The sequence below is a fragment of the Coturnix japonica genome, chromosome 3 (genome assembly GCF_054131305.1).
Source record: "Coturnix japonica strain WE chromosome 3, WE-NBRP24, whole genome shotgun sequence".
NCBI lineage: Eukaryota > Metazoa > Chordata > Aves > Galliformes > Phasianidae > Coturnix > Coturnix japonica.
In genome coordinates this window covers 29,195,782-29,221,007 of record NC_140665.1, presented here as the reverse complement: position 1 = coordinate 29,221,007, position 25,226 = coordinate 29,195,782, and the positions used below count along the sequence as shown (strand labels likewise).

Here is a 25,226-nt window from a genome sequence, read left to right as displayed (position 1 = left end):
CTGCTGAATTTGAGGTGTTCAGGACCATAGAATCTTGGGTAGGGACCTTTAAGATTATGTAGTTCCAACCCCCTGCTACAGGTAGGGATGCCTCCCTCTAAACCAGGATGCTTATAGCCCTGTCCAGCCTGGCCTTGCCAACACCTTCAGAATGGGAGCATCCACAGCCTCTCTGGGCAACCTGTGCCAGTGCCTCACCAGCCTTACAGTGAAGAACTGCTTCTTAACATCAAGTATGATGATACTGATAATGTCCCCAATACCCCAAACTGTGTAGTTGACTTCTGTAAAAACTTTAAACTATTCTTGTAAGAAATAAAAGCATCATCTAAAATATCTGGCAATGGCTGATAACAAAGAGTAAAGAAGCTGACAGGAGCCAATATAAATCAATGGTTTAAAAAATGATAATGGAGATTAAAGTGTGTGAGAAGTCTGCAGGGTATTGGGACTGAAAATTTAGCTGGTTTCTAACAAAGGAGTCAGTGATCCCAGCAGTGGTGGGGGAAAGAAATCAAGCTTTCCTTCTTCATTGTGCTAGTGCAGAGTGTTGGTGTGGTACTGTATGGTGGCAATAATATTTTTAATGTTTTTTGCTTGATTTCAGTAATCTGGTACTCATCCAGTAGTGCTGTGAAAAGGCTGAAAAATGGTCTAACATAACTAATAGCAATCAACTTTATTTTTTAGGGAAAATTAAATTGGCTGTATTTTTGTAACATCACCCCTACTCTGTTCTACAAAACTGTTGAGTTATACTTTGCTTTGTAAGGTAATTCCTCTAAGGAAGCTTATTTACATGATTAAGTAAACTCTGAACATAAATGGGCACCAAATTCAATACTGAGTATAATTAACCATGGTAGCAAATTGCCTGAGGGAGAAGTGAATTCTCTATCATTTGAATCTTTGAATCAAGGTTACATGTGGGCCTGGACAGTACCTGCTTGTTAAGTGTTCATGTAAGGCTCTGAAAGGTATTAACACTGAAAGCTGATAAGATGTTCATCGTGGTTGCTTCTGGTCTTGAGGTCCCTGTGGTTGTCAAGTACCGCTTCTAGAAGGAAAAGGTAATGAATAAATAAATTCTTGAGTGGTCTATAATAGATATTGGTAAAGAGGCCTAAAGGACTACTTGTCCAGTAACTGAAGTCCTCAAGTCTCTGCTTCTTTGTCTTTGAATACTTGACACCTAGCTTAATAGTTTTCATACAGGGAGCGGGCTTTGTTTAGACACCTCTTAGTTCTGAGACCATGAATAAGATTATTTTTACACATCCCCATGAGCTGTGCTGCTGGTGCTGGCCTCTGCTTCATGGCAACTTGTATAGTCTTGAACATTCTGCCTGTTTAATTTTTCCCTGGAGAGTCTGCCTTTTTAGCTCAGTGTAATGGCATGAACACTTATGTTGGCACAAAGAGAAGAGTGAAGGAGGGGAGAAATCACAGCCGCATCTTTCAACAGCGGTACTGCTTTATGCTGCTTTAAATGATAGTAGAGTTATGCTGTAAGAAGATTCTGTGCTCTGGAAGTATGTCTTAAGGATGCACTGAGATGTAAAACAAGAATTCTTTGCAGAGTTATTTCAGAGAATAAACTGTCTCGGGAAAGACAAAGTCACATAAAGCTGCTGCTATTTAAGTTCCCTAGTGTTTTCTCTAAGCCTCTTCTTAGGGAAACTATTCTGTTCCTACAAGTGCTGCTTGATTTAAGATTAATGTCAGACAGGAAATATGTGGCTATGAAACTACTAACATGGAACTAATTGAATGATTTTAATTCCCTTAAGCGACCTATCTGTTTTCAGCTATGTGTGGCTATTACTGCATGGTCGCTGCTTCCCTTGGTGCTCTGAAAACTGGAGATGAAGGAGGGGGAAGTTTTCTGTGCAAAGTTAAACTCCATTCTGGCAAAGCTTTGGGACTTGACCCGAGAGACAGCTCTTTCTAATCTGTTTACATTTTTTTCAGCCTGGACAGTTTTCTGAAGCTCTCTGCACATTTTTCTTCATGTGGCTTATGAAGTTTTCACCCTGCTCTTGGGCTTAATTGTATCTCCCGCTTTCTGCAAACCAGTGCTTGCTTCCTGAGCAGTGGTCTTTGTCTTGTTGACCTTTTACTTCCTTTCAGAGGTGGGGAGAAGTGTCTGTCCATTCAGTTCCAACGAGACAATTATGGTTTGCTTCTGTGGCTTAAGTCACAAACATGTTGAGCTCCATACATACCTACAAGAGCATGGCTAGGAAAGAAAAAACAAGGGGGAGGCAGGCTCATTTCTGAAGACACAACTGTGTCTCTGAAGCAGACCTTTGCTATAGCAGACCTGCACAGCTGAAGGCTGTTATACCTGCCAGGAGTAAAATAAATTTAGTAATAAAATACAGTCCTGCCCTGGGACTCGTAGGGATTCTACGTGAGAAGAATCTGACAGTTTTCCTCATATTAGGAAGACAGTCTTGTGAGACTCCATCTGATGGAGATGAGAACCTGCCAGAAATTGTCTATGGATGGGGGGCTGGAATAACTTGTATGGAGATTGCTCTTTGCATCTACCTTCCTCTGTGGTACTTTTTGGGAGGTAGGAGCATGGCAGCAGATGGGGTTGACCTGCAGTCCTGTAATGCACAGGGCTTCTGCTGTTGATTCTGGTAGTATACTCAGTGCCAGGTTCTTTTAAGCAGAATGGGAATGGAGTATTAGTAACTGAATATTATGTATACAAGTGTACAGGAACTGTTGAGTCATGACCTGAACCACTGGTTGATCACCTGAGGCAAGAACTGAGTCCTCCCTAGGAGTACAAGTGAAGGTAATTCAGCTGGGGAAGGATCTTTCTGGAGATTGTTCCCTTTGGAGTTTTCTACTGTGAGCCTAGGGCACAGGTGAGCATTTCATTTATCTTTGGTTATCTCTTTCCACTGTGATAATCTTTCTAATTATACAACCTGTAAAATTCCATCCTGACCACACTACTCTAATTCTACATTGGTTGATTGTACAACAAGGTTAATTGGTTTGCAGGCTACCAATTCACTTCCTTATCAAAATTTTCATATAGGGATTTTAGAAAACTACTATTTGAGAGAGTTGCAATGGTGAGTGTCTGATAAACTGGCCCAATGTTGACTCCTGAAAGAAATGATGAAGTATTAGTTTACATTAAAACTCGGACTTTCACAACCCTCTGAGCTCAAAGAAGGAGATTACCGAAGAAAAATCTCAGGATTAAGCATGTAGAAGGATTTTAAATTTAACTTGATGAATTTCTGTATCAGCTACACATGCTGCTGTACTACTAGTAACTTCAGAGCTGGTGTTGTCTCCATTGGGATCCAGGACCAGAACTCCTAGTGTCTTTGTGTTTTGCTTGGCTATTTGATTATTATAATACTTGTCTTCTCCCTTAATGCTTTTATTGCAATGTACCTCCAAAATAAATATGCTACAGTTCTCTTTTTGAAAGTAGATTTGTGGTAGACTGATTCAAACCTGAGGAAAAGTCCTATAGTAATGGACTACTCCACAACATGGTTTGCAGCCCTAGCATAGGATAAGAGCTGATTCAGCTTGACTTGAATGTATCCCTGTACTTCCCTGTCAGAGTGGGACTGTAGAGAAAACAAACAAACCCTGGAAGTAAACCAATTCTGAATTAAACTGACAGATATTTGTTACCTCAGTGGAGGGTGGCTTTGATCCTTCTGAATCATTTGAGTCAGAGCTGTTAACTTGTTACAGCAAAGTACTGAATAGCTTGCTCAGTGCTGTTTGGAATTGTTTAATTTCAAAGTCTTAAGCTTATGTAGTTCCATACAAAGCTTTAAAAGCATCAACCTTGTACTAAAGAAACAGTAAAAGTTAGTAAAAGCTAATGGGTTAATGAAAGCTGCTTAAAATAGGCTTTACTCCATTGTTCTTCAGCTAGATGGAGACTGATGGTAATTCTAAATATTGTTGAAGATGGTAACAACTCTTCACAGAGAACAGAGGGGAAAAAAAGCACAGGTCTGGTGTTTGAGCTGTTTTATTTTTGCCTTCAAAGAAGCTGAATTGTCCTCCACAAATAAAAGTGAAAGTAAGGTGGCACAGAATTAAAATCAAATATAGCTCTTATCTGCAACTGTAGGAAGGCAACTGTACTGTTCAGTCTTGGCTACTGGGACCTTGCAAATACATTATACTGTTGTCGCATTAAGGTGTTGCTTTAAATTCTCTTATTAAGGGCTTTTGAGAATGCAGCAAAAAATTTCCCTGTTTGGGGGTACTGAATTCCACTGTCTTCTGGTTTAAAAGGGAAATAGAGGGAAGAGGATCTGGGATGTGGATTGAAAGCAAGAATGCAGTTTCCTTGCTGGGTTGTCTCTGGAAGTAGTAACATTACTGGGAACACAGCTGTGAAGATGGTGCTGCAGTCCTGTTGCAGAGTGTGTTGTCAGATTTGTTCTTCTAGTTTGTATCACCTAAGAACTGTTATCTATTACTGTCTAACATGAAGGTCATCTGATTAACTTCAAGCATACTTTTTTTTTTTTTTTTTGTTCTTGCTTGTGGACCTGTGTTACTTCTGTTGATCACAGTTCCTGGGCAGCATTTGCCTTTGTCTTATGGGTTTTTTTTTCCCCTCTGCTTCCCTGTTTCTCCATATTGAACTGAGTTGAGGCTCCAGCCATTATACAGCATAGCTCCTGTCTTATTTTTGACAAATCAAGACTTGGCAGCTGTGTATGTTGGATGTTGAAAATGGTTAGAAGAAAATAAGTGCTGCCTATAAAAACACTACGCTTAATCTATCCAAGTAAATGAAAACACGGTTGTATATGCAGTGGTACCACTGTGTTACTATTGTAGGGATTCTGTCACATTTAGATGTGATAGACCATGTCATTGTGTTAGACAGAGATATACCTCTGCATTACCTCCGTAATGTTTGGAAGGAAGAAGACAGATGATATCTGGAGAACAAGGCTCACTGGCAGATAGTACCACCACATCTGAAATCAGATGATACAAGAGACTGATGCAAATGCTGGCAATCTGTAAAGCCACTACAGATAATTGTCTTGGCAAAGGGGTGGGTAGGTGGGAAGGAGCAGTATGGCAGATAATTGGCTGATGGACCTTGAGCCTCTATGACAATGAACTGCTGAGGGAGTTAACTTGGCATTAGTTAAAACCAAAATAAGCTACTGTCTGCAATTAGAGCTGTGAAAGCCATGCAGATTTTATTGCATTCCTCTTTAGCAATCACTAAACAACAGTAGGTACAGAACTCATAATATTATATATGGAGCTTATTTGTTGTTTCTAATAGCTTTTTGCTGAGATTTTTGTATTAAATCCTTTATTTCTTAGGAGAACTAATTTTGTTTGTATTTTTGTTGGTTGCTTCTTGTAAGATTACTTAATAAAATGCATTCAGTAAGAGAGGTCTGTTTTGTGTGGTGTGTTTTATTTTTTTCTTTTATGTTTTTTTCCAACCCCCACTATTGGGAACTTATCTCAGGTGTCCTAGTGATCAACCAACAGGCTGATGATCAAGCTTATTTTGCTGGTTCTGGGGAGAAATCTCAATTTCTCTGTACCTTTGCCTTCTGATCCCATGTGACAGTTTGGAAAAGGATTACTTTTTAAACAGTCTTTTGAAAAGCTGGGGTATGCTTAACTCCCATTGGATTCATCCATCCCTGGATGCATTCAGGGCCAAGCTAGATGTGGCTATGGGCAGACTGGTGTGGTGGTTGGCAACCCTGCCCATGGTAGGGGGGTTGAAACGAGATGGTTATTGTGGTCCTCTTCAACCCAGGCCATTCTATGATATTTCTTTGTGAAAGGTGGAAGCATTTAGTGTTTCTTGCCCATCATTGGTACTTGCAGAAGTTAAAAACTTAGGAAATAGACCTTTTTAAAATGCTTTTGGTTCAGTATATTGTAAAGAACCAGCTTAGCACAAAGTGTTTTGAATTGCAGTTGAAGTCTGGCTTTGACAGATGTTTTTTCTTTTTATTTTGCTTGAGCAGCAAAAAGATGCTCAGGATGAGTCTGTCACCAAATGCAGGTCTTTAGTGCTCTGCTGACATCCTACAATATTCAAGACCGTGTGTGGGAAAGGCAGATGTGATGCAAGTTACAGGGAAACATGCACTTCTGCATCTTTTACAGGAGGCAAAACAAGACAATTGTGTACATTAAGAGGAGATCAGTAGGTGCCAATGATTAAGTATCTGAACACAACCCTAGATTTCTAATTCCTTTTTCAATCCTTAATGTTCCTCAATGCAGGTCTACTCCATTGTGACATGTTATCTCTGTGTTTTATTATGAAAGACTGAGCTATTCTTCTGATAGTGTAGGCTATACTTTGTCTCTACAGCTGAGGGTGGGTTGAAGAACTTTTGTTTTCTTGTTTGTAGCTTTGCCTACTCCCACAACACTGTTAGACTTTCATTGTTCCTTTTGTACTGTTACAAGTTTTTATTACTCAGATCTGTCTGTAAATGAGATTTAAATGCTGTACTGTTTTGATACTTCTGTCCTCTTCTGAATGATAAATGTCCTCTTCTGAAGAATACTTCACAAAACGTGTACTTAGTTTTGCAATGCATAGTAAACTCTCCTTGTACATGATTCTTATGATTTAATTCTTGTGCTGACCCGCAGTACTTCCAAATAAAATTGTGGGATTGTTTTCTGCTGCACAGGAGTTTGGTATTAGTTCCTTTGTGATTTTTGCATTTCTTCTGTCTCTCTGTATGGTTGCTTGGAAGTTTCTATGACTGGCTCATGTAGTAAGTCCTTGGCAGCAGGACTTTTTACTGGAACAGATGGATGAAAATGTAATGAAAATAATGTTTTCAGAAAGCAATTATCAAATTTAATGTGTATTTTTCAACTGTAAGCATACTGATTTGTGTGTCCTACTGCGAGCAAATAGAAAACCTCTATCCAAGCTGAGAAAAGATCTTTGTGGGGCAAAAACCTTTGCTGGTATCTGTGGTATGTCTGTCCTCAAAGGCGGAATCAATATAATGACCTCTTAATTGTAGTTTTATAGTAGACTTTCAGGCAACCCTACCTGGTCTACAGGAGACTATCCTTAATTTGTAGGATGATAAAATATTAAGTTGTGCTTTATTCACTTGACTTTTAGTACAGTATCCTGTGGAAGTTGATTTAGATATTAAAGCAGTTTGCTTTGGCATCTGTGTCTTTGACTGCCAAATACTTTGCTTTGATCCAGAAATGATAGGGGCCAGATGTTATTCTCATGAAAACGTGCCTTGTTGAAACAAAACTTGTGGAGAGGAAGGGAGGAGTAATTGATTTCAAAGCATGATTGAAGTGTTACAGGACAAACCTGAGATGTTTGGTCCTGAAGTGGAAACCCTTGTGGTCAGGGCTGAATCCCCACACCTGCTTATATTTTTAGGAGAATTTCAGAAACTAAGAGCTGCCTCAGCATAGTCACTAGAAGTACTAAAAGCAAGACTGTCTCATGTCAATTTTCTTAGTTCTTTGAATTGCCTTACTCAAGCCTCCACACACAAATGTTTTCTGTTTGGAGACCTGCAGTTCCAAGCTGCTTCTGAGAGGCGCGCGTGCTTATCCTTTTTTCTACTACAGCAAAAATTGCCCTTAAGAAAGGGGAAATGGAGGGAGGGTAATGGGGAGAGGACAGTTGATTAGTGATCTGTGCTGTCTTGTTTATGCTTTCACATGTGATTGAGCACGTTCAGCCCTTCCTTTTGAAGCTGTGCAGATGTGAAAAAGAAAAGGACAGGAGGGCAGGCAAGGATGAAGGACCATGTGGTGCAGTGGTTATTTTCAACTAGGAGGAAAGAATCTTGAGATCCAGCCTTTGATTTAAAATAAATAATACATATTCTGGTCCTTGACTGAGGTGATGTGTTTTGTGGTCTGAAATGCTGTTTTGAAGCCGTGTGGACAGAGGAAGAAATGGAATGAGAGGTGGAGAGTACTTTGTGTTTTGGGAAGTTGTTGAAATCTCAGTGTTGCTGCTCAGGGCTGGCAGTGCACTGGCAGTCTCAGCAACTCCAAAGAGAAAGCAAAGCAATATCCTTCCTGTGCAGTGATAGGGTTTGAGTGCTAGATGAGGTAGCTTTTGCTGCTCTGGTTTCAGAAGCTTGATTTCATAAAACCTGAGGTCTTAAACTCAACAGGGACAAAAAAGAAGGGTCTCTGGTGTTGGACAGCTGCTGAACATTGTATCTGAAACTTCTGTTCAAGTCCTAAGACTTTCCTTCTTGAAGATCTCATTGCAAGTCCTAAGGTGTTACAGCTTAAGAAGAAACTCAGCTGGCACATATGGCCAGACAAATTCTAGCTGAATTCACTAGCACCTTTAGTGGGGAGCTCATATGAGGCCTGCTCCAAAAGTAATCATTCCTATTTTATTACTTTGGCCCACAACATCAGAGGTGGATGTATGGCAGTAGGAGTTTAACCTTTCCTCCAGTATTTCATTACATGTTGTTGCTGTGTGACAGGTGGCAGCAGAGGGGCAGTCTGACAAAATGTGGAGGAAATGGCTACCACTGACTGACATTCATTGATGCTTTCTGAATGCGTACGGGAACCAAACAGTGGATATGACCACAGTGAGGTTGTAGGTTTTACATTTCTGCAGTGGTGGCAGTAACTGGGAGTCACTTATGCTGATGAAAATGCACGGTTTATGGTTGTATCCCTGTTGAAAAATAACATTTAGCTGCTGGGAATTTGCTCTATCAAAAGGTGCTATTGTGCTCTTTGTATCTGCTATAGTTTCCATGGAAGTAAATACAAAGCATTACTTTTGGAGTGACCTACATACATTATCATATTATCCCTTACCTTTGGTCAAGACAGCAGATTATTAACATATTCCAAAAATGTCTTTTATTTCATTATCAGTGAAAATAAAAGTGATGCCTTGTCCCTCTGCTCCAGTTCTATGCAGCAGTTTTGAATCGTCTGACAGACTGCATACATTATGTGATCTACTCAATATACAGAGTACTACTATTTCCAGACTATATTTCAGTAGTGGTAGCAGAGATGTGAAAGATAAGTCCCATTCTGGATGGCCATGGCCATGCAGATTTTCCAGAGCATGGCATGTGAACTGCTGCCCATTGCTGGTGAAAGCGTGTAGCAAATAGTGGTGACCATGTTGGCAAATAACATTTTGTAGCTGAGAACTTGCTCAGTCAAATAGTGTTATTGTACTCTTTGTATCCATTGTAGTTTCCTTGGAAACAAATAGGAGACATTACTTTTGGAGAGACCTATGTAATTTAATGTTTTTTGCTGTCAGAGAGGGTCCAGGAAGGATGCTTTTTCTATGGTGCTCTTGAGCTACTGAAGTCATACGTTCAATTAGTAACCAAGGAACAGGAGTGTTTACAGGAAAAGCTCCTAGAAGCTGGTAATAGGTGCTTTTCTGAAAGGAAAGCTATTTTGATCCACTACTTCATTTTTATTTATTTATTTATTTTTTTCCCCCTGAGAAGTGTAGGATTTGTCCACATTGGTCCAAGTGCTGATGAAGTATCTTGTAAAATATGACTTGAAATATAATTAGTATAATATTATCTGATCAGTCAAGCAACTCTAAAGAAGGAGGTAAGAATAGTAACTTGACCTCAAAAGGGTTACTTAAACTACCATAACGTCAGTATATTGAAGTCAAAACTAGGTGATGTAATTTGGGAAAGGAAAGCAATTAATGTGGAAATCCGGGGGATGTCAGATGTCCTATGGTGTGGTCTCATTATCTTCAGAAAAGGTATTGTGCAAGTATCTCCAGTAATAGTTCTCCAGTACTGTGCTTAATAGAGGTAGTACTGCCTTTTTTTAAGTGTACCTTTCTCTTTGACTTAACCTTCTGTATTTAAAGTGATTGAACTGACAGTGGTGGTGTCTTTTTTTGTTGTTGTTTTTTTGGCCAGAACATCAACTGAAGAACTGTTGTGAGTTAGAGCACCAACATCTACAGGGCTTCTCTGACAGGTGTATAACAACTGCTAAGAAATCAGGTCTTGACCAGTGGTCAAGATGGTCTTAAGGAACTAGTGGAGGCATCCTGCTATTTATGTTTTTGTATTCACTCCACATTAGAAATGGAGATACATGATTACATGATTATAGATTGCAGGAGGAATAAATTTGTTCTGTGGACAGATAACCTTGTAGAGTTTTGCTGTGCTACAGCCTCTTCTATTCCCAGAGGTACTGTTGTAGCAAGGCATTTGTTAAGTGGGAAAGTATTTTCAAGAAGCTGTAAATGAGCTTCACGCTTTATGCCACCTTGAAACACATGAAACATCTTAATCATTCTTTCTGACAGGGAGATTGAGAGTCTCAGAGAATAGGAGATGGTTATGGATCACAACATTGCACTGTTGTGCTTTACCCGATTTGGGGTGTGAACTGAAGACAAAACCTGTGTAAGTGTAAATCCATGTTATGAATAGAACAGTGCTTTAATTGGTGTGGGTTCATTTGCACAGAACAATTTAATAGGATTCTTGTTACATAGGAAAGTGTCAAATGAGAACAAACAAAGCTAATAGTGTACAATCTTCACCTACCTCAGTCTCTGGTGTACTGATTCTGAATGGCATAACCTTGAAATAATGTGTTGCACTGGACTTTTATTAGTCTTTTTTGAGGGGAAAGAAGTTTAACTTGTTAGTGTTTCCAAGATAAAAGGCTGTAAATTTAATCTGAGTCATCCTCTCAGAAGTTTGATGTCCTTTTTCCTATCTGAATTGAGAATACCAAGGCTGTACTGGAGAGTGCTTCAGCGTTAGATTTTCTAGCACTTGCTTTTGAAGACTAAGATTAGTATTTTGGATGTGCTAGTGGTTGCAACGTTAAATACGAACCCTTAGCAGCAAGTAGAAATCTTACAGAAGGAGGATGTTCACTTTCAGCTGCATATAAGATATGCAAGAAGATACAGTCTTCTTCCCCCAGTAATTATATAAGAGATGGTAATCCCAGAAGTCACTGGCTGGAGCTCAGAGAAATTTTCTCTGTTTCTTTCTGAAACTTTCTGAAGTTTTATGGTGTATTTTGTCCAAACTCAGCCCCTTCAAGATTTATACTCTGCTCCAATTTCACTATATCAGAATAGTGCCTTTGTGTATAGCTCACCTTGTGTATCTATGGATGCTGTTATTTGATGTTTTTGTTTTGTAAGAGCAACAATGGAATCATAAAATTGAGACTGGGTCCACATCCTCTGTGGGCAGCCTGTTCCAGTGTTCTGTGACTCTTACAGAAAAGAAGTTTATTTCAGTTTATTATATGGAACTTCCTGTGTTCCAGTTTTTTCCTGTTGGCCCCTATCCTGTCACTGCACACCACTGAAGAGTCCAGCCCAATCCATTTGTTTTCTGCCCATTAGGTATTTATAAGCATTGATGAGATCCCTTCTCGGTCTTTTTTTCCTCCAGGCTGAACATATGCACATCACTCAACCTTTCCTCAAATAGTTTCAAAGATGTTGGAAAGCGATTGAAATGCTTCCTTTTACAGTAGGGTCTATGAAGATAAATGTTGGCTACAGAAAGAGGCTTTCCTGTAAAGATGTTGAGGTTTTATAAAGCATTCTGTCTTCAGACAACTGAATGGGCTAATTTATCACTAGAAATTAATTACACTTAATTAAGTACCTACACTGAAAGGCCACCAGTCTGTGTGCTCTTGTCCATCTTAATTATCCTACCTCCATTTTATGCCACTTAAGCTTCACCATTACTCACTTCTTTAATGTCCTTCGCCCATTCTTGCCTTTTCATTCTTCCATTTTAACTAGTCAGCTGTGCTTCTGACATCTTCTCCTCTACCCTTGTTTGATATATCTTCATCCAGCAGCACTGCTGCTGATGTTCTCACCACTGTGGTTGAGTATGAATGGAAGGGGGCAAACCTCAACAAAAGCACAATGAACTGGTGCTTTTAGCAATGAAAGGCAGCCCTGTAATAATACTCTCTCATTTGTTCCAGACTCTGAGTACTGACTCAGGAGCTTTGTTCTCATATAAGCATTCCTAGTACTTTAATATTGCTAAAGAAATTAAATCACTCCTCAAAAAAACATAGTATCTCTTATGGTAACAGCTGATATTAAAATAAGTCTGTGTATACATGGATCCTATAGAATCTGCTACAAATAGCATATAGTAAAATTAAATTTAAGCTAACTTTGGTAACACTGCTGAAGCAGAGTGACCTGTTGAATAGAGAGAATAAGCTATGTAGTCCTAGGTTTTACATTTGACTGTATTAATATTGGTGAGTATAAATAATAGAAACCTACTAAATGTGTCTCCACAAAAAGGTGTTTCTAATTAGCAAATTCTGGGAGTAAAACAATCTCATTGTTAGTTATCATCTCACATCATGAGAAACCACTATAGAGTAGAATATATCTACTTTTTCATTAAGTAAAGGAATAGAAGCTTGCCTTTTTTCCCCTAATTTTTAATTAAAACTGGTTATTCCTGTATTCATGAAGACAATTAATGAAAACTTGATTTAGAAGAGTATTTTGTTTCAAAGTGTCTCTGCCTCGAACAGGCTGTTTTTCTCAGTGCAAACAGTTCTAGGTTTATGATGATAGTTTAAAATGTAGTCTTTCACTTCTAAATGAAACTCTGTCTACATATTAATCTGAAAGTCTGGTTTTGGATCAAGTTGATGCATTCATTTGCATACATAATCAACAGTTACTTTCTGGGAAGATGTGGAACACTGAGTAGCCTCAGAAATTATTCTGGATCCTAACTTCAGAGTTCATCTGGAGAATGTTCCTTTTAATTTATGTATTGAAGTATTAACGTGATGATGAGAGGGGGTAAAACAATCCTGTATAACTTTAATAGCTACCCTTGTAAGATGAAGACACTTAAACAGTGTGTAACCTCAAAGTTTCTTTTTGAAGACTATCTGAGGAAAACTTAGGTTTGGAACTTCTTCCCTCTCCATATACTGGTCATTTGTTCCTTATTCAGTCTACAGAGATCTGTAGATGACATTCTGGAATCATAGAAGCTGTAGAATCACTGAGTTTGTAAAAGACCTACGGGTTCACCCAGTCCAACCATCCACCCATCACCAATAATTCTCACTAAACCCTGTCCCTCAACATAACCTCCAAATGTTCCTTGAACACCTCCAGGGTCAGTGATTCCACCACCTCCCTGAGCAGTCCATTCAATTGCCTGACCACTCTTTTAGACAAATAGTGCTTCCTAATGTCCAGCCTGAACCTCCCCTGGTGTATCTTGAAGCCTTTCCCTCTAGTCCTATTACCAGTTACATGAGAGAGAAGGTTAATCCCCAGCTCACTGTAACTTCCCTTCAGGTAGTTATATATGAGAGCAATAAGGTCTTCTCTGAGTATCTTCTTCTCCAGGCTGATCCCCTGGCCATGTGTTTCTTCGTGCCCTAATTTAGGTAGTAATGTCTTCACAGAATCACAGTATTGCAGGGGTTGGAAGGGACCTCAGTCTACAGGTTTCTGTGTTACAACACGCACGCAGAGTTAACATTCAGTGGGGTGCATTCATTTTTATACTGGTGACTTTAGTCCAGACAGACTTTGGCAGCATTTGTTGGCATAGGTGAGATGTGACCAGGATGATTTAAATCAGGAAGACTGGGTCAGAGTTGGAAAGATCCACAGGCTTGTACTTGTTTTGACTTTGGTGGGAGTTGGCCATATTCTTTTAAAATTATAACCACAAGGCCCTAGCTACAGTTAAGAGTTGCTTGTAAATACAGGCAGCTACCATTCTTTGAACACAACAGATACATACTAAATGTTGTACTTATCGTATGTTGAAGTGCATCCTTGTAATTAGATGTTATGGCTTTATCTAGACAGGAACACAATGCATTTGGTGGTACTTCTGATTGCATATTTCTTCCTCAAATCTATGGTTTTTAATCATTAAAGGATTCAAGAGAAGGGATTTGAGGCCTATAGTCCAAAAATGCCACTTCTGTTCTTTTTTTACCAGAGTGATTATACAACCATCTCTTAAAGGTGCACCATTTGTAGTGAGTAGCATCCAGATTGCCTCTCTAGAAATACAACATAAATTTAAAATGGCTATGTGGCTTTAAACAAACCTTCCCAAGTCCTACTGTATTTTTTTTCTAAGCACCTAAAAGAGTTTAGAAACTGAAATAGAAGGCAGACATTCACAGTTGAAGCTCTGAGAGTGAAATTATGAGGGTTATTAACCCTCATGCTTCACTTTATAAACTGATCAACAGCTGGGGTTAAATGACTTTTTCTTCTCTATTAGGGTTGCACTGCAGAGTTCATGCTGTTAAGTTTTTATGCCATCTGTGTGGTGCTTTATTCTACAAAAAGAATGCTGAATTAGCTGTGTTATCAATTACTTAGAGCCTGGTAATCCTTACGTTTTAATTCACTTTATATGAATATGGAGTGAGAATTGCTGTCTCTGTACTTAATTGCAGTGGGTAAGCTGGGTCTCAGTGAGCACAGTGTGGCTTTGGTTAAGGTTGAGTGAGCAGCCAGCCCTAAGTTCTATATAGTTTAATAGCATCTGATTCCCTTTGTGCCTGTGCAGAGTCTGTGTGTATTTCCCACCCTGCCCCTCGGTACTTGGAAAAGGTGATACTGCAGTCTGTCATACTGTGCTGAAAAGAAGTCCCTGCTCTTTCTGTGGCCTTAGGAAAAATATGTTCCATCCCTGGAAGTGTTCAAGGACAGGCTGGATGGAGTTTTTGGACAACCTGTTCTAGTGGAAAGTGTCCCTGCCTGTAGAAGAGAATTGGTACTAGGTGATCTGAAAGGTCCCTTCCAATCTAAACCCCTCTGTGATTTGAGACAACAAAACTAGCCTAGCTTGGGTTTCATTGAGAGCACAGCTTAGTTGTTGTTGTTTTTTTTTTCCTTCTTCATGATACCTATAGAAAAATATTTCTTTAGTTGCAGTTAACCACACAGTAGCATCTTGCAATGTTTATTATGAGTAGTGCTGTTTTGACTTCGTAGAATCATTAAGATTCTGGTGCAGCCTCACCAGAGCCATGTACAGAGGGATGACCACATCCTTGGTCCTTTTGACTGCTGTTTCTGATACAAGCCAGGATGCCGTTGGCCTTCTTGGCTGCCTGGGCACATCAGGTGGATCACCTGGTCATAGAAGGAGATGGAGTTGGTCAAGACTTATTCACATCCTCCTCCTATTTAGGCTCCATGGAAAATGTGGTTTAAATTCAGTGTCTGAGACTCATTATTTCTCTTTCAGAGTACAGATGGATCCCTCTCTGGGGTTGTGCAGAAGTGGAAGGAGTACCAGCTCCAGTGCCTAAAATATTTGTATGAGGCTCCTCCTATTGTAGCAGGTAAGTCTGATTGGCAGGGATACAAAGTACTGTTAAAATGTAAGATAGCAGGTACATGGGAGTAATTATGAACTTGAAAGTACTTCTCCAGTTTACTATCCAGTCCATCTCTTCTTTCATTTCCTTCAACCTGCTTACTGTTGGACTCTTCACTCTGCCTGGACGAACCATTTTATGGAAGAATTTCATTGTAAAGATTTTAGTCTTCAGATCCATAGTGTCTTGCAGTGGCTACAGTGCATCAAAGTATGTTACTAATATTGCACTCCTGAAATTTATGTAGAGGTAAGGATTGGGAGAGTACAGATATTAGGAAGTCTAGGACAGTTCTGTTTACATTAATCTAGCAGTGAAATTATTTTGAGCATTGTAAAATGCTGAAATGGCATTTAAAACAAAACACACACTTGCAGGAAAGTTAGCAGTAGAGCTGCTCCAGTGGAGCGTGCCAGCATTGTGGTGTTTAGAGGACACTGGTGACTTGTCAGTGACGTTCAGAACTGGACACCATATGGGCTCTCCTGTGCTTCAGTTCTGTTGTGGCACACTAAAAAAGATGAGACGTGTCTAAAGCTGTATCTGAATAATTACTTCAAAACTGTCAGTTTTCCTTCTCTTAACTGTACTATTGTGGCAGTGTAAGAACAGTAGGTGATGACAACAATGGCTGCAAAACATTCATTTCTCTTTGCTCCATTATCCTGTTGAGCGGTTGAGTGCTGCCCTCTAAGAATGACAGTTTAATAAATCTGAAGTTGAAGTACTCTCATGTTGATTAAGATGTAATGCAAAGTTATGGTTGTGTGTGGGTATTTTGTTGATGAATCGCTATATATTAGATTAGACTTCCAACCGCATGACAGTGAGCCAGTTCTCAGTGATGATTATCTACAGTATTCATGGCAAAATTATTCTAAATCCAACTGAGACATATGAGGGCGTGGAAGAGAAAAGATAAAAATGGTTTAATATTGACATGCCTTTCTTGTTCCTTGATTTACTTGACTAATTTTTTCCTAACTTTCCTGTTACATAAGGATAAATAAGACTAATTTGTCCAAAAAACTTGAACTCCAAGGTTTGATTGCATAATACTATTATGGCTTAATTGCATGTGCTGTATCTTATATTCTGATCTTTGGTCTTTTCCTCATTAATGTTAATACAAGGCAGTGGTATGCCCTTTCTTCCACCTCTTTACAGAAGGCAAGTTCTGCAACAGGACATTTGACAACTATGCCTGCTGGCCTGATGGACTGCCTGGCACCTATGTGAATGTCAGCTGCCCCTGGTATTTACCTTGGGCCAACACAGGTAAGAGTCCTTCCTCACAGCATTTGAAAGGATAATATTGGCTGTAACAGTAATGAGTGCATTCAATTCTCTGTAATGTAAACACAGGGATGGGAATTAGTGTAATATGTTCTTTATTCCCATGTAGCAGGAGAAGGTGAGAGAAGGCTTTCTAAGGGTTGAATTTAGTTTGGATTTTTGTGCTCTTATCTGCTTTTGCTGTTTTGGTTTTTTTTTTTTTTTGTTGTTGTTGTTGTTTTTTTGTTTGGTTTTTTTTGGTTTTTTTTTCTTTGACAGATATATCTCTGAAGGTTTGTATTCTTTACATCCTTATGTACACATTCCTCTGACACCACTTGAAGGCAATTCATGTGGATTCCTTCATCTAGTGTCTGAATTCAGTAACTTGTGCAGTTTCTTTATGAAGACCTAGGTTTTGAAGTATAAATGGGCTATCTTGTGTGGTGGATTGAACTTGGCCCATGGTAAGGGACAGCATGCTGTTAATGAGTTTGTGTATAAACTTGGCTGTTGAAGGTAAAAGTAGTTTAGGTGTGTAGTATAAGTTGTAGGCCTTAGTAAGGAGATTTGGGAAATGAAAAATGAGTTGAAGAATACTTTGGTGTAACTTGAGAGCTGGGAGTGATAAAAATCCTATAGAGTAAGGAATAGAAATTGCACTGTCTGACTAATTGGAAGTAAATTTCATCGTAGTGCTGTTCTTTGCACCTGTGGCTTGAACAGCACTGATTACATGCCAGTAATCATTTGACTGTTATTTAACAGAGCTTGTACAGCATCAGGGCTTTCTCTCCAAACTGTTTACTGGCCTTGTTGAGGGGGAAGAGTTTGGAAGATGACATAGACAGGTCAGCTGACCTGATGTGATCAAAGGGACATTCCATGCCATATGGCAGCATGTTCAGCCAAAAAAAGCTCAGGGAAAGAGGGAGGGAGGGGGAATACTCATAGTTGTGGCATTAGTGTTTCCAAGTAACTGTTCTGTGTGCTGAAGCCCTGCTTTCCAGGAAGCGGCTGGACATCTGCCTGCCGATGTGAAGAAGTGAATAAATTGCTTATTTTGCTATGCTTGTGTGAACAGCTTTTGCCTTTCTTATCAAACTGTTGTTACCTTTAAGGTGAGTGAGAAATTCTCACACCAAAATAACATTGTAATACTTAAAAAGATGGACAACTTCCATGCATGGAAGAGCTCTGCCCCTCATCCCATCACTGCTTTACTACAACAAAAGTGCAGAGTGATAGGTGTCTGGCAGCCAGCCAGGGTCAACTTATCACATTCACTATAGGCTTTTCTGCAGGCCACATGGGAGTACCTGCTTTAGTGCCTGGAGCACCTCTTCCCCTTTAATATTATCAACCTTGGTGTTCATGAGGTTGTTTCTTACAGTTAGTTGGGGAAGTGACAGGTCAACTATTTTAACCCTTAAATTTCCTGGTGAACTTCAAGCTGGTTTTAGAGATAAGTAATTAAGATACTGCAACTTTAGAATGGATAAACAAGTTTTTATAAATGTGTGGAATTAACATTTACCTCACAGTTAATTGAGATAGAAGTGTGTGGTGCTGCAGAACTTTTTCCAATACACCTAATACTTCTGGATATCTAAAATTTCTTACAGGATTCAACTGCTTTCCTCTAAACTTGTTCACTTGGAACCTTTTAGACACTGGACGCGGTTGTTTGACTTTCAACTGCTTTTGAAACATCACTGTTGTTGAGAATCAGGATTTTAAACAATACCACAGATTAATAAATTTTTGGATTTAGGGGTCTGAATTGCTGTGCCTTTCCAGATGTTTTGTGGAGTCATGTTCAAAGTGAATGCTAATGGACTGCCACAGTGGAGAGGTAAATTCTTTATAATAGAAGATCCATAACAGTAGTAAATTAGATGCCCCGTTTCTTAGGGTAATCACATAAGTATGTTTATTACTTATTCTTACATAGCTCACTACTTAAAATAGATGGAAGCTCTGCAGTGCTAAGATGTCTTATATGCTTAAAGTCAAGAAAAGATAAGACCTTGTTTAGAAAGAACCTTCAAAATGTGTTCAGTGAACATCATTAAGAGTGAAGGGCTTCAGCTAGCTTGCTTTGTTTAAGACTACTGTTCTTTGATTAGAAGCCAGTTTTTAAAATGCATGAGAAGTTTGCTGTAGAACCGTACTGCCTAGAAATCCCCTGGGAAGTAAACTGAATGCTGTTTGATAGAGTACTGGAATGGAGGAAGCATTGGGAGTTGCCTGGCAGTTTCCATCAGAAGTGTTAGAGAGCTGGAAACAGTAACAGATGACCTAGGAGGAATTTAGAGACACTGAGCATTCAGGAATGGGGTTTAAAACAGCCAAAGTCTATATAGAATCTGTCAAGTTAAAGGTAATTTAAAATAAATAAATAAATAAAAATCTGAAACAATATCAAAACCAAAGAGCCAGTGAGAGAAAAATTGAATCTACTGCTGTATGTAGATAGGGGACCTTGTGGAAAAGAACATGGAAATGGATGAGGTACTCACTGCCTTTTTCATAATGGTCTCTACAAAAAAGGCTTGCCTGAAGCAATCCAAGGCCACTAAGAACTGTAGAAAAGTCTGGAGGAAGACTTGCCCTTCTTAGAGGAACATCAGACTGAAACATAATTAAATTGGATGTACACAAGTCGGTGGGTTGTACCAGCAAGTTCTGAACAGCTAAAAAGTGTCATTGTGAGGTTAATCTTGAGGACCGGTAGAAAGAAACTGTCTCCACTTTTCAAGAAGAATAAGAAAGATATCTCGGGAGATGTGAAGCTGACCACTTCACATCAATCACTGGGAAGTTGATGGAGCAGATAATCCTGGAAACTGTTTCCATTCACATAAAGACAAGGTGATTAGAAATAGTCAGCATGGATTTATGAAGGTGAAATCGTGCTTGACGAACCTGACTCTTCTATAAGGTGACTAGCTCAGTATGTGAGGGGAGAGCAGTGGATGTTGTTTATCTTGACTTTAGTAAGGCTTTTGGCACTCTCTCCTGTAACATTCTCTCTGATAAACTGATAAAGTGTGAACAACACAAAAGTGTGATTCTGGGCCTTTTAACTGTCAGGTGTTACAAATTTTCATTGTTGTGAGCCAAGAAAGGAGGCAGGGAGAAGAATTCGCTTGGAAGGTGTTTGTAATGCTAGAGCTCTCCTTGATCAATTACAAATTTTGCAGGCTTTGTCTGCAAAATAGCTTTTATTCTTGTTCCTGTACCACTCTTCATCTTGTCTTGGTGACTGCTGTCTTCAGACTACTACTCACAACATCACTTACATTATAATTGCAACTGTTGTCTTCTGCCTCTTTTTGAAAGTGCAGTGTACAAAGATGGACTATAAAGTACAGTAAAGAAAATCAATACTGTCCCACTTTCAAGTCTCATCTCTTTAGAAGTGCTGAACCTTTTTCTTATTTTGCTACCCAGTGTATGTCAGTATCCTTGCCAAGTTCAGTACTGGCATGCTGCCATCAAGAATCATCTCTGAAGGCTCAGAATGTGTTTGTTGTAGCTGAATAGTAGAAAGGCCACAAAATTAGACCAAGATCTTATGCTTGAACCCTTGTGTCCATGCAGTGCTATGGACCTGCTTTGTGACAGGCAAGTAAACTAAATATGAATCCTTGGAGGAATTTTATTTTGTATCTCCACTGAAATACTGGGCATTGAGTTGTTGATATACTTCTAGGATATGGCATGCATGAACTACATATTTCTTCAGAAACAATTAGCTACTGCATTTTGTATATCTAGTTGCTAAACATATTCTTCTATTTTATGTGGCTGAGCAGCAAATCAGATTCGGAATTTTACCCAAGTGAAATGTGGCAGATCTTTTTCCCCTGATTCTTTGAGTTATTGTTTTTCACAGAATCACTAAGGTGGGAAAAGACCTAGAAGATCATCCAGTCCAACCATCTGCCCATCACCAATAGTTCTCACTAAACCATGTCCTTCAACGCAACCTCCAAATGTTCCTTGAACACCTCCTGGGTCGCTGACTCCACCACCTCCCTGGGCAGCCTATTCCATTGTCTGACCACTCTTTCAGAGAAGTAGTATTTCCTAACGTCCAGCCTGAGCCTCCCCTGGTGCATCTTGGAGCCATTCCCTCTAGTCCTATCACCAGTAACACAAGAGAAAAGGCCGACCTCCATCACAGTACAACCTCCCTTCAGGTAGTTAGAGAAATGAGGTCTCTCCTGAGCCTCCTCTTCTCCAGACTGAACAATCCCAGCTCCTTCAGCTGTTCCTCATATGGCCTGTGCTCCAGACCCCTCATCAGTTTTGTTGCACTTCTTTGAACGTGCTCCAGGGCTTCCATGTCTTTCTTGCAGTGATGAGTCCAAAACTGGACACAGTACTCCAGGTACAACCTCACCAGAGCCAAATACAGGAGGACAATCACTTCTTTGTTCCTGCTGGCAACACTGTTTCTGATGCAAGCCAGGATGCTGTTGACCTCTTCGCTGCCTGGGCACACTGCTGGCTCATGTTCTGCTGAGCATCAATCAGTACCCCCAGGTCCATTTCCTCTACACGGTCTTCCAGCCGCTCTGCCCCAAGCCTGTAGCGCTGCCTGCAGTTGTTGTGGCCATTCCATGTTGTTGTGGCATTTCCGTGCAGGTCAGTTTCTTGATTGCACTGATTGCAACTGCATTACGATTTATCTACTTTACACAGATTGATTATTTATAACATTGCCCTAAGTCACCAGGAAATTGGGAAGTAAGGATATTAAAAGTTATCTAGATACTCAATATTGCACTGAAGCTGAGCTGAGGTTAAGAGTAGTCTCTCCTTCAGTGTAGGTTAAGCCACTGTCATTCGAGCTAACAATATCTAGAGCAACTTTGATAATGTCTCTTTTCTCGCAGCACAGTGAAGGATTTTTGTGTAAATGAGGAGCTCAGTTACTGCTGGACTGTGAGTGCCTGATAGTAGGATTTCTCCAGTCACTTGTCTCTCTAGTGCCATATAAAATAGCTTTGTGTATGTAACAGAAAAGCCCTCTGGAACAGTAAAAAAAAAAAACACAGGGTAAGAGAAGGAGGGAGGCAGAGTGAATTTCAGGCAAACAGAATTCTGTTCAGATCTCTGGATTCCTTCAGAGATTCATAGCTTTTCTTTTTAGGAAGACAAATATTCCAACGTGGTGTTTTTAAAAGCTCTGAAAATAGCACATAAAAATATCTGAATTATCAAAAGGCACATTTGCATTTCTGTTATGCATCATGTTCCTCCTTCATTGGGAACTGATGGTTTATTCTGATTCATCACCAGTAAGATGTTTGTATTTGCATTTCTCATAGCCTGCTTATATATATGTATTTGAAACAGTAGGCTTTACAGCAGTTTCACACCTATATGGACGGTTTGACTCCAGTTCTTTGTTTTGCTTCTGTTTGTGCTTATGCAGCTCTCACTGTTGGGCAGACCTTCACAGGGAGATGCTGAAGTAACGGGGGGGGGGGGAAGGGGAGGCTGGGGGGGCAGGAGTTTATTGCTGGAAACATTTGTTTTCTGAAATTTCCAGCTCAAATTTTGGACTATGTCCAATGTTTGTTGAAGCTCAGTTTCGTACATTTCTGGCTGCCCTAGTCAGAACTTTTGGTCTAACAGATATGAGTGTGTTAAGGAACAAAGCTTGCCTTTAGTGAAAGCCTAGAAAGACTGCTAAGTTTTTGACAGCGCTGAAGTTAGAGCAGGTAAAATTTGCACATTGTATTATCCATGCTGTAGTTAGCAAGATCAGCAAGTTATACTTGGGCACTGACTGTCCCAAAATTCAGACCTGCAGGGGGATCAGTATTCCTTTAAAGGATGGAGAGCACCTTACCTTGCTGTCAGTGGCTACATGTGTTTTCATACTACTTTTTAACAATTGAAGGCTAGCTGCCAATACCAGCATGTGGATTTGGAAACCTTGGAGCTGCACAATTCATTTTACAATTATGTCTCCTTTGTGGTTCTGATATTTTATTGTTTAATAGTACTGAATCCCTTTTAATTAAAAAAAAAAAAAACTTCCAGGGATACCGGTTTCAGATGAATTATGTGAACCACAGTAGTACCATAGTAGTAGCAAATTTTACTAATTCGTCTTTATTGGAAAAAATGAGGTAGCAAATTTATGTGTAGGTGTTGACCATATGAAAATTCAAGCCTCAGATACTCTATATTGAAATGCAATGTTAGAAATACTCTCAATATGAACTGGTATAAATTCAGGTGACTAATGTCCGTAAATAAAATGCGCTAGCAAATGTTATTGAGATCTCTGCTCAAAATCTTTTCATCTTTGTGGTCCTAAACTGAAACAATAAAACACTCTATCTCTAGGTCTGATATGTCTGATATCTGAACTAGCTTGACTGTTGAGATGTGTCTGTATTGGTATTTTGGTCTTGCACAAATGAGTTTTGAAGCAACCCTCTGATGGCTGTATTTTTTGAGCAAGTTCAGTTTGGTCACATGTAGGGAATGTTTTTTGGAGAAATCTAATACAGAAACAGAGCCTCATGTATCCATTGGATACACCTCAATCCTGAATGGTGATGTAAGACCTAATGACTTACCTGAACAACTACAATATCCACCAATGTGACCTTAAGGAAGCCACTGGAAAACTTTCGAAGTACCAAGCTTTCATTAAATTCTGAACACTTGTGCCAGTGAAAGGAACAAATGGTTCACATGCCTGGCATAGGAGACCAGAGGCTGGCTTGCTGCTTTGAGTACATCTAGGTGCAAGGACACATCCAGGTCAACTCCCATTTCTCACTCTGTTGTAATAGCTTAAGGTCCATTCTCCAGTGCTCGCCATTCCCTTTCTGGTCACAGAACAGCTTTTCTTGTCATGACTTCAGGAGAGGAGGGAACTTGGTGTCTGAGTGCCATTTTACCTCACGCAAAAAGCAGAATTAAAGGTGCTTTTTGTCTTTTTGTGCTCCTGAGACTTCACAATGAGGCAGTGACACGTTGCTGTTCTCCATGTGAGACAGCCCAAAGGAAGCAATATACATTGCAGAGGAATCTACAGAAAGCATTATAATTGAAGAGGCAGCAGTGTGCATGAGATTTCCTTCAGACAGTTTTGCACCATATGTCTGGTTTGAACATTTACTTCAAGAAACCTGTGTAAGCAGTGTCTGGTTTGATCTCCACTACTTTTTCTCCAGTCATTCAGTTTCATAGTTCAAAATCTCTTTAAAATCAGTGTTGTTAGATGGCTACGTGAGCTTGTTGCTAAACTGCCTGTTTGTCTTTAAATGTAGAAGGAAATAAATTTCACTTCAAGTACTGGATACAGCAAAGATGATTAGACATTTATTATATTTATTCCTTTCTTTGCTCCAATAAAACTGTGTTTCCAGAAAGCTCTCCATAATACTGGAAAGGGGTGTGACCTTTTTCAGTGAAAAAGATCCTGCTTTGCATTTGCTAACCCTTAAGCAATTCAAAATTTATACTTCCTTCCTTGCAGTGAAAGCTGTCTTAAGCTAATTGGCAATCTGAGTTTGCTAAATAAAAAACAAAACAGTCTTTCAAGTTCACCTCTGTTTCTGTTTATTAGCCTCCATCTGGTTGTAAACCAGAAAACTGTAGAACATTTGCTGCTCATCTCAAAGGTAGATTGAAAGACTATCAGAATAAGTAATTTTTAAAAATTTTAACAGATGCATCTTCTGGGTACTGAGTGGTGATTCCATTCTCCGTTTTGTGTGAAAATATGGAGTGTGTTTTTAAATAAATTGCTGGTTAGTGTCAGACTGAGGTGCATGTGGTAGAGCAGTGGCCTGTGAGCTTTCACCTGGGGTGACTTACCTGACTTCCTTAAGGAACTGCTACAATTGAGGCATGTGCATCTCTCCTCAAATGTGTATTGGTAGCAGAAGGAGACTTTGAATGTTGAGGTGCACCTGTTAGAAGACACAGACAACTTCATGGTATACGCATGATAGGTACAGATCTGGTCACCTGAGATTCTCTAGGAAGAATGTGCTCTTCTGCATTGCTGAGATAAAAGCTGGGTGCCTTTGCTGTAGGATATTGGTCCGGAGTGACTGTAGTGAGGTAGAAAAGTTTGCATTTTTTCCAACACTCTTTTGCTTATAACTGTTTAATATTTTTGTTCTATTTTAGTAATTCCTTGGGAGGTATCAAGGATATCAAGGCCCATCTGTGTATAGCTGAGCCTCCTTCTGCATCTTCTTGAGAAGTTGTCCCCCAGCTGTTCTCAACAACAGTACCCAGCAGTAAAATTATTTTAAGTGAGAATTAATCATCACACCTGGCTGCAAAGAACCTACCAGGATACCTCTGTGCTTTGTCCATGCTGATCTAACAAATAGCTTAACTTCAGCAAGCAGGTTTAAGCTTATCGATTTCTTTAAACTTCATCTATACTGTTATCATGGGTCTTAGAATCACAGAATAGTTGGGTTGGAATAGACCCTTAAGATCATGTTCTTCTAAGCCCCTTGCTACAG

General features: G+C 39.5%; 1 protein-coding gene across 2 annotated transcripts in view; it reads left to right on the top strand.

Moving 5' to 3' along the window:
• GLP1R (glucagon like peptide 1 receptor) overlaps positions 1 to 25,226 on the top strand; it is an 81,555-nt gene that overhangs the window by 13,760 nt on the left and 42,569 nt on the right. For both annotated transcript variants that reach the window (XM_015857807.3, XM_085543169.1), the window contains exons 2-3: positions 15,297 to 15,393; positions 16,597 to 16,707. In XM_015857807.3, coding sequence (XP_015713293.1) covers positions 15,297 to 15,393; positions 16,597 to 16,707 — 208 coding nt within the window. The remainder of the gene's footprint in view (positions 1 to 15,296; positions 15,394 to 16,596; positions 16,708 to 25,226) is intronic.